The 10,573-nt window shown below is 33.3% G+C and overlaps 1 protein-coding gene across 1 annotated transcript; it reads right to left on the bottom strand.

Moving 5' to 3' along the window:
* Nucleotides 1-8,476: 8,476 nt before the first annotated feature.
* On the bottom strand, nucleotides 8,477-10,338 carry LOC127725574 (uncharacterized). Its single transcript, XM_052232637.1, has 2 exons — nucleotides 10,271-10,338; nucleotides 8,477-10,116 (listed from the first exon to the last, which is right to left on the bottom strand). Exon 2 carries the CDS (start codon nucleotides 10,106-10,108, stop codon nucleotides 8,531-8,533), a length of 1,578 nt encoding a protein of 525 aa, XP_052088597.1. The 5' UTR covers nucleotides 10,109-10,116; nucleotides 10,271-10,338; the 3' UTR covers nucleotides 8,477-8,530.
* Nucleotides 10,339-10,573: the final 235 nt, after the last annotated feature.

Raw genomic sequence — 10,573 nt, 5'->3', positions numbered from 1 at the left:
GGAAATATGGTTAACAGGACCTCTCCCTTTATACAATAAAATATAACATCCCTTATCAATGTACAAATACACCTCAACACATAACATTGTAACAATATTTGTAATTATGTGAAGTACGGCGTAATATCAACGTGTATTTTAAAGTTTTACTATAGCTATTTTGTTAAAACCTTAGAATTTGAATTATACTGTAATAAAACGGAAAGCTATCCCATCGATAAGAATGCTTGGTTAGCAGTAAAACATGAGTATTGATGTTTTTATAAAGAAAACCCCAAAAAACAAAAATCGAAAACAAATGGGGGAAAAACACACACATATCAAAACATAAAGAAAAACGAAACAAAACACAACAGAAGTAAACTACTTACACTATAAATTACCATATAACTCTGTTTTTGAATACTTAAAACTATGCAGCTCAAACTGAATATCGTTCTTGGCATATGTATCAATAGGGTTTTGTACAGTACAGAAACTCTATATTCCCAATATTACCAGCACTTCGTAACTTTTGAACAGAAAATGCCAAGAAAAGCTTTTGAAGCTATATATTTAAGCTGCATTGTATATACTGTCGGTACGGCTGCTAGTGAATTGTCAGTTTTCAAGGATTTCAGCCGCTCAGTAGCCAGTGCTTTGGTATTAATTAAATAATACATTTTTACTTATTTTTATTTTGTAAATTATGCTATTGAATTAAAACTAAGGATGTCACCCCCAAAGGTCAAATTGATCACCAGACTCCACTAGGCAAACTTGGTTTTGATGACCACAGGCTTTTGCATATAGTCTGTATCGTATCTATTGTCTAAAATTTCCAAATAGTTTTCGTTTTTCCTATTGTCAATTTCCCCAAGAGAAATATATTCTCTGTTCAAACGTTTGGAGTTTACATATCTCAATTGATAAGTTACGCGCATGCGTGTTCACATCCTACAGACTTCATTCATTCCAACAGGAACCAATATGACACTACACATGTTTTACGGTCACCATCACGAATACACTGACCGATGCAATGGGTCTCCTATTGCTACAGGAGTGTTTAACAACTTTGAATTACCAAGACAGTCTAGCATGGTCGATCTACGTCTCAACTTATGGGAGACATGTTTTCGCAGTGTGAGACATTAAGACAGAAGAAGAGATGTCCGATATTACATTTTACCGAATGTGTTTTCCCGCTCGTTACAGTTTCCCCTGAGTCTGGTTCGAGTAGTGGTGCATGCATAGAAGAATGCATTTACCCTGTTGACACAGATGATATCGCTCCGTTATAAGAACAATCGATTCTCTCCGGGGTTTTACTCTTGTTGGTATATTGCAAGAAGAATTTACGAATATAGGTAGTTTAGAATACTACTGTCGCCTCTTCATCATAGAATATTGTTTTTGTAAATACATCGGGTACCAAAATCCATGTTTATGTGTTTGAAAGAGAATACAAAGGTTTTCTTTCTATGATATATGGGTTTGGTTTGAAATCCTTCGTATCAACTTCTAGGATAATAATAAAATCCGAAATCTTACAAATTTTTACTTAAGAAACATCTAAAATCATAATTTGGCGAACCTCAAAGACAACATACTAACCAGTGGATTTTTGTCATGATTCTTTTTAAAAAATCCTGTGTTCAAGAAAGAAATATTTTGGCGGGTTAGATATATGATGGACCCTAGTCTTTTGGTGAAGATCGTATAGTTGTCTTTATCTTTTTTTTTTTTTTTTGTGTAGGTGTTTTTCAGCGGGTTTTGGGTTTTTTTTCAAATCTGGTCTCATTCTCAGAACAATCACTCTTTGATCTTGATAACAAGAATAAGCACAAAAATTTAGAAAAAATAAAAATCTGATGAATAAGTTTATTTTTAATTTCCTTAATGAACAATCAGAACATTAAATTGATCCTTATTGAAAAATATTTAAAAATTTCTTGAAACAACAATGTGGTTTATCATCTACCATCCCTCATTATAAGGAAATGAAAAAAATCAATTTGAGGAGGAAACCTGTACGTTTTTGGGTAAATATTGCATTTTACTATGTTTAATAGCCACTCAGAATTAATATACATTTGCAAAATGTACCACATATTTTAAGTTTTCCGCTGAAGCCATTATTATAACCGGCTGTTAGTATCAATCGATGATTGAAAAAATCTCAAAGTAATTTCAACCAATAAATCATCTGCACACAGGCATATTTGATTTTTAAGTCTTCTCTTGGGAAAAGATCGTTGTATCGTTCGTGTATTCATGTTAATGACAAGGTGTTAACCGCTATAAGATTCGAATTCCAAAGCGGAAACTTTACTTAGATCATGTTACCTTTGCTTGGCATGAAAGCATTTAAGTTATATTAGCGCAGGTCTTTTGAAGTCATAGTGTTTGCTGCTTTGGAAATCTTACAATTACGATTTCTTCTTTGTGCAAGCATGTGGGTCTATACTTATGTTTACTTATGTTATCGAACAAATTATCTGTCTAGACTTTGAGACAATCAAATCATTGATTGACGTCGGCGGTATAACAAGAGGCTCCCAGGAGCCCGAATCGCTCACCTGATAAAAGAATGTCATGTTTTATATTAAAGTTTTACCTTTATTGCAAGCAGTTATATTTTTGAATCTTATTTAGAGATACGTTTGTAGATCTTGTATTGATGATCATTTTGTATGTTTACAGCTTATACCCATCTACTAAAGTTTTGAGATTCTATAGTTTTACTAAAATGCAAAAAGGATACAAATCATCATTCAGGGAAAAAACCTCTTATAGAGTCGGCATACAATTTTGGCCATATTATTGTGCTTAATATTATTGCTATTTAATGTTCTTTTTATCTATTATAGTTTCCGCAACAAATGAAACCCACAAAAATGGATCAATTGACGATTTCGATCATGTGACTTATTGTAGATCTTTTTATAAGGCGTCAATTTGCGATTTCGGCATTGTTGACTTTTTTGTAGATCCTATTTTACTGAAAGTTTTTGTTTTTTTACAGTTTCTCTTTATCTATAATTGTTTCTGCAAAATTTTGCTAAAAATCTGCAAAAGGAAATAACTCCTATATGGGGCCAATTGATGATTTCGTCCATATTTGAATTATTGGTAGATCTTATTGTTCTGGTCATTTTTACATTTCAGGAGCAATATCTCCTAAATGGATTGTCCTATTTTTTCTGAAAAAGGAGCTAGACCTTGACCTGCTGATAATTTTTACCTTGTCAGTTTTGCTCTAACTGTTTTGGTAGGGTTCGTGTTGCTCAGTCTTTAGCTTTCTATGTTGTGTTTTGTGTACTGTTGTTTGTTTACTGGTCTTTTACTTTTTAGCCATTGCGTTGTCAGTTTATTTTCGACTTATGAGTTTGAATGTACCTTTGGTATCTTTCGCCTCTCTTTACAAACCTAAAACTGTAATATTTCAAAACTTGTCATTTCAGGGGCAAGAAGTCCAAAATGAGTTGTCCCATTTTTTCTGGAAAATTGATAGGGAATAGATCTTGATCTACTGATTTCTTTTACCAAATCAGTTTTGCTCTTAATGCTTTAGTTTTTTAAGATATCAGCCAAAAACTGCATTTTCATCTATGTTCTATTTTTAGCAACAGCGGCCATCGTCGTTGATGAATCAAATACCCGGATAGAGAAACATTTAGAAAAAAAATGATAATATATGGATCAGCAGTTTCAATGGAAAATATTTTTAATAAACTTTTCGACGACGGACGACAGACATCGGACGCAAATTTATGGCAAAGCAAACATGACCTTTTATGTTAATACAGTACAGTATACTTTTATTTATATTGACTTAATATATTAACCAAATAATTCTTTCATGCCATGTTCTATGCTAATTTTAAAATCGGTAGCCATTTTGTTTGTCAATATCTTTATACCAATCGTTAGCAAAGTGTAAAATAGTGACAAATATAATGCCCATGTTAAAATGATCATAGAGCATGGCATGATACAATTATTTCGATTTTAATAGAAAATTTTGAACTTTAGTACTTCGAATCAAACCTGTAAGACACATTCGAAAGGCAGGCAACCATTTTTATTCGATGTAGCCAACACGTTATAGAAAACCCGCCGTTTCACGATTAAAAAAAGAAAAATTAGATGTAAACTTACTTTTGGAACTCTTTTATTTAATTTCCTAACCAGCAACACCAACACAAAAGTCCATTTTGATCTCTGCCGTTGTTCAAAATAGAACTGACGTTGCAATTTTAATTGTGACGTCAATCACGTGCACCCCTTGTTCTGATAAAAAAAAGAACATGGCTTTTGTTTACAAGCCGAAAGACGAACGTCATATTAGAATATTATTAAATTTTAATTGCATTGGTCAACTGGCATCAAATAGATAAAAACAAAAAAGACATATCATCTCTCGATCCATAACACACCTCGAGTTAAAGCTCTCAGTCCGATAAAGGAGTCTGATAGTGATACCAGTTCGGCATAGAAAATGCCATGTATTTATCAGTTACAAACACGCACAAACTGGTTGTAATTTTATGTACCAAAAAGTATTGATATTGTTTAAATCTGACACCAGTAACATGCGCAATTGTAACAACTAAATTTAGCACCTTTTCCAAGTATTCTGGCTTTCTTGAGATCGTGGGTTTCTATGTTATCAAGGTCTTTAGTTAACACTTTAATTTATTAGTCATATGAATATATTTGAAAAAATTCATAATATGATATACCAATTTGTTCCTTGATAACTATTATAAATGTGTTATAAACATTTAGGAATACCGAAACTATATTGAAAGGACAGCAAAAGACGGAAATTTATAAGTCATATGAATAAATTTTAGTAACACAAATTTGTTCCTTGATAACTATTATAAATGTGTCATAAACATTTAGTAATACCGAAACTACATTGAAAGGACAGCAAAAGACGGAAATTTATAAGTCATATGAATAAATTTTAATAAAATCCGTAATATGATACACCAATGTGTTCCTTGTTATAAACATTTAGGTTTACCGAAACGACTGTCTTTCTTCAAAATTGATCGGACGTCAAAAAAAGGAAAATCTTGCACATAATAATCATAAACATACATGCAAATGTAAAACTTCCTAACATGGGCAAAACTGAATCTATATAAGCAATTTGAGTATTCAGGAAGAGTAATCAGGTCTTGTTTTGTATAACTATGTACTCAAATGTAGTTATAACAGATTCGTGATGACGTGTGTAAGGTATATCCATGACTGCTATTTTGATTTGTCAAAATCGTTTCTGCATTTCACAAAAGATCTTATTAACAGTTGATAGGTTTGAATCGGACTTCGTTTTGTCAGTGGTCACTAGTTTCTTACTCACGAATTGTTTGACCGGAGCAATGTGTATGTGTCTCAACTCACTAAACATCCAGGTTTCTGTGGTCCTTAGAGACAAAGGTACCAGAATAGTCGTAATGATTATTCTCTGAACATGTCGTCCGTATCGGTCCATTAGGAGATTGTGTAAGTCTCTCCGGTTATCCCTTTATTTTTATATTCCAAATATGTAGTTTTCCAGTTTTTCTAGTAGTATTTCTCTGGTTTAACCATCTGATTTTTTTTTTAATGTTTGACTTTCAGCATACCTTGATAAGTTTAATAACAGGAACAGCTGTCATATAAGAATAAGAAGGTGTGGCCGGAATGCCAATGAGACAACTCTCCACAAGAGACTAAATGACACAGAAATTAACAACTATAGGTCACCGTACGGCCTTCAACAACGAGTAAAACCCATACCGCATAGTCAGCTATAAAGAGCCCTGAAATGACAAACGTAAAACAATTCAAACGAGAAAACTAACGGCTAATTTATATACAAAATACTGAACGAAAAACAAATATGATATACAGCAACAAACGACAAGCACTGAAAAACAGGCTCCTAACTTGGGACAGGCACATACAGAATGTGACGGGGTTAAACTAGTTTGAAGGCGCGCCAACCCTCCCCCTAACCTTGGACAGTGGCGTAACAGTACAACATAAGAACAAACTATATAAAAATCAGTTGAAAAGGGCTTAACTGATTAGATCGATACAATGTAGAAATACATATAACAATAAACTGCTTCGCCGAGCGCAGCTGGATACGACCGCAGAGGTCCAACAGTTGGGGCAAAAATGGACACAATATTCAAGCTTGATACAGGTCTGAATTTGGATTGTAATTAAATATTTGACACGTTATAGGTTTCTGACACAGAATAAATGTAGTCAAAGAACTTGAAATTGGTTGTATGATTTGAATTTATATTCAACTGAAGATTTCTTGCTGTTGTGCAATACACTGTGATGTTGCGCAATACTTAGTAAATCTGTTTTCAGACTATATACAAACGAATTAGCAAAATAAATTGTGACCCCCAAACTTTTTCTTTGGAAAATTGACAATTTCTTAAATCTTGAGGGAAAAAGAATTGACTCCCCCCAAAATTTTTTTTCTGTTACCCCCTCCAAAAAAATAATATTTGAAGAGAATTTTCTTTTGAGGAAAAAAAATTGCCCCCCCCCCTCAAAATTTTTTTTTTATTCCCCCTCCCAAAAAAATTAATTTTGAAGAAATTTTCTTTTTGTAAAATGTGGTACAAATTAAGAGACATCTATACACTTAAACACAAGTTATTGTCTGAAAACTAGAAAAATGCTTATTTTATACCCTTTTTGGCCCCTAATTCCTGAACGGTTTGGGCAATTACCCCCAAAATGAATCCCAACCTTCTACTTGTGGTATTGAACCTTGTGGTACAATTTCAGAGCAATCAAAATACTTATACACAAGTTATTGTCCCGAAACTAGACAAATGCTTGTTTTGGCCCCTTTTTGGCCCCTAATTCCTAAACGGTTGGGACCATCACCCCAAAAACAATCCCAACCTTCCTTTTGTGGTATTAAACCTTTTGATTAAATTTCATAGAGATCCATACACTTAAACTAAAAATATTGTCCGGAAACAAAATGTCTTCGGACGACGCTGACGCCGACAACGACGACGACGTGATACCAATATACGACCGAAAAAATTTTTTGCGGTCGTATAAAACAGAGTTGATGTGGAAAAGGTACTTATATATCCCCACAACAAAAAGACACTAAGTACAGATCTGAGAGTACTCGCAGTTACTGAGAGCGAGTTCGAAGCCAAAAACAACTAATAATACAAAAACATGCATCTAAGACTAAAATATTAATCAGTACACATTCAACATCCAATGGATATAGTGTAAAGACGTCATTAACAGTCAAAGAAAACCCGGATCTTGTGCAATGCCAAGATACAGGTATCGACAGATTGTAGAGCCATGAATGTGCATATGTGTATAAAATGATATTTAGTTTGATTTTAATTTACTTAGAAAATCAATATTAGTACCAATAAAAACAATATTCAAAGATCTAGTTATAGTGTTGAATTGGTAACCTTTTAGAATAAGTTGATTACCAAACTTCCAAACCAAATCCTTATATCTATGGAAGAATTTAGTAAAGGTTTTAAGTAATTAGTGGTAACGAAATCCCTGACTTAATAGGTACATATTAAATCAATATTTGTGCATCTAATATAGCAACTTAACTAGTTGTTTTTCCTTTTTAGACATTTTTACCTTCTTCATTATAGATTTTAATTCATTAAAATTGTGTCTGTGCGACTTTTTTTTTCATTTGCAGCTCTTATTTTGTCACGACGGTTTTGTAAACGGTGAATACTAGTAATTATAAAATACAAATTTAATACATTAGCGTATTCGTAACATTAAACCAGTCGCACTGATCTGGATGATTGATCTTCATATTTTATTGACTTGCACCTTCGACATTAAGGGTCAATTAAGAATAACACTGACGATACATCATAGTGTTTGCTTCCTGTTAGAACTTTTTATGTAAAGGGTTGATGTTGACTAGGAAACCACTTAACAGTCAAGTAGGAGTCTTCTATTTTAAGTTTTGAGGACGACATCGCCATTTGTTTTACGGTTAAAGAATATTTTTCATAGATGAACTTTTGCCTTTAGCGCTGATTCGGAGTCTAGCAATCACCAATCAAGCAAATCAAGCAATCCCAGATGACCACTGTCGTTTACCATTTGTCGACGCATCAAGTTCATCCCCTTTTATCGACCATAATTTGTCAAAAAATTACGATTTATTCATGGGAGTCTGGGACAAACCACCTGGTTCCGCTTGAGGAAGAGGAACTGATTTTGTCAGTTTTTATGGACTTCCCTGTTTGAATTTGCCTTGGAGTTCGGTATTTTTGTTATACCTTTATACTATATATCTACACAGTTTAAAGTAAAACACGTACTGAACCTGAGACTACTATAACATGTGTTATAGTAGTCTCAGACTGAACATTAAGAAATAAATAATGATATCATATAGATAAAATTAAGAAAAAAACTTTTCTCTTGGGAGGAAATAAATGACCATACCTTTGATTTTAAAGCATTTTATTCTATCAAATAATAATAACAAAATATAGCCTAGTCACCTCTTTTCGAAAAGATTTGTTTCGTAAAACGGTACAATTGTTCCTGCACTATTGGGGATTTTCAGTTCACAAGCACCATAAATAGCCATATCGTCTGGTAATTTTTCTGACAATGTTTCCCAATGTCCAGAAACAGTACAAAATACGTGAATGTCTTTGTACTCTGTTCCCCTACAATCTCCTCCTGCCAGAATAATTGATTTCTCTATTGTAAACATGCCGAAGTCTTTACATTCCTGAGTCTGGTCCGGTAATGATAAGTGCGACCCATCACTTGGGCAGAATCTAATGAAATGTTTCCTGTCAGAAGCAATGTAAATGAAAGAGTCAACAACACATGTTTTCATCTGTTTGAACGAATAGGGAATCTCCGCCACCTGCTTAACTGTTTTTGTACTAGGATGAAAGACATAGACAGCGGTTGCACTTGTTTTGCGATTTCCTTGTATGTCCAGAATGTCAGAAAAGATGTAAATCAAGCCATCAAAAACAACACATGATGGATTTAACGGAAGAGAATCTCCAGGGAGGTATGCCACTTTTTTCCATGAATCTTTTTTCGTGTTGTATTCTTCGATTTCCAAGACTTTACGACTCATGTATACACCCCCTACCACATAACAATGATTTCCATGAGATATCATGTTGAACTTTGCTCGTTTGCAGTAAAGAGATGCTCTTTTCTTGCATTTGTTTAGAAGGGGATCGTACTGATACACTGAACTTCCAAAGGACCAATAAACTATGGGTGGATTGTTTTCATCACCTTGAATACAGCAGCATTGAAACGGTTTGCTGATATTATTTCCCTTTTTAATGTCTCTATAGCATCTTTTTCTCATGTTTGAGTCAAAAACAATGGTTGTTATAGTCCGTTTTGACCCACAACTACCACATGTAAAAAGAGAATAGTAGTTTTTATAGTTTTTAGTTCTCGAACTGCCCACAGACCCTCGAGTTGAATTGCAACATTGATTGTTGCAAACTTCGCCTCCCTCAATGGAAAAGTTATTGTTCTGATTTGTGAAGTTGCTGCATTCGTCGAGTTTCTCTGTTTTTTTAATAATTGAGAGTGCCTCCGATTGTAAATTTCTTAACGCATACTCTTCAGCAAGCTTATAATATGCATCACAGTTAACTGCGTTTAAATTGGATATTAACTTATTTTCACAACATTTCAGTGTGTTGTGTAAATTTGATCGTTTAGCAACAAGGAGATAATGATCCATATTCTCAATGTCCAAGTTTTCATCTGGCTCATCCGTGCTGAGAGCTTTAGCTAGTTTTCTTCGAACTCTACCATCTGGCAGATTCTGAACATATTCGGCAATGTTAATTTGACAATCTCCGATATTGTTATTATTAGTTTCGTCTGAGTAAGGAAACGAATGTTTGCCACTGTCTTTTTGGATCTCGTATCCAGAGTAAAGAATTTCCTTATCACCCTGGATCATATATTCATTTGAAGGCAGATAATTATTTAATGCATCTGGAACCATACGTCCAGACAATTCTTGATCAATGTTAGTACCACCTGACTCCCTCGGTGCCATTGATAGCTCTCCTTTTGTCATCTTTGTGTCTGAAATATATAAAATAATTATTATACATCAATTTCACCAAATGTAGATCAATTTTATTTTTAACAATTTAATTGCAATCCTTGAATTTTACTGAATCAATATATTCTGTTTTCCCCTTTAAAATGCGAAAAATAATTTAAATTAAAGTTATACCTTGCCAATAGCGATGGTCGCCGTAAAATGATTTGATACTTAACAAACAGTCGGTGTTATAAAAAAAAAAAGTTGGAAAACCTAGATTTATATTTGGGTACAATTCATCGTTGGAATGTTTCCAAACCTATTCCGTTTAATTCTATATATAGAGTTTCTGACGAATTTAAACTGAACATAAGAAAAAATCATACTATAAGATATTTACTTAATGTATATTAAACATTTGAAACGAAACAAAAATGATTTTATTAATAATATATACTATTCATTTTATTAGAAAGTTTTGAATAGACACGTAAG

The sequence above is a fragment of the Mytilus californianus genome, unplaced genomic scaffold, assembly GCF_021869535.1.
Source record: "Mytilus californianus isolate M0D057914Y unplaced genomic scaffold, xbMytCali1.0.p SCAF_15, whole genome shotgun sequence".
In the NCBI taxonomy this organism is placed as follows: domain Eukaryota; kingdom Metazoa; phylum Mollusca; class Bivalvia; order Mytilida; family Mytilidae; genus Mytilus; species Mytilus californianus.
Note: the sequence above shows the minus strand (reverse complement) of the source record. Positions and strands in the feature narration are given on the sequence as shown.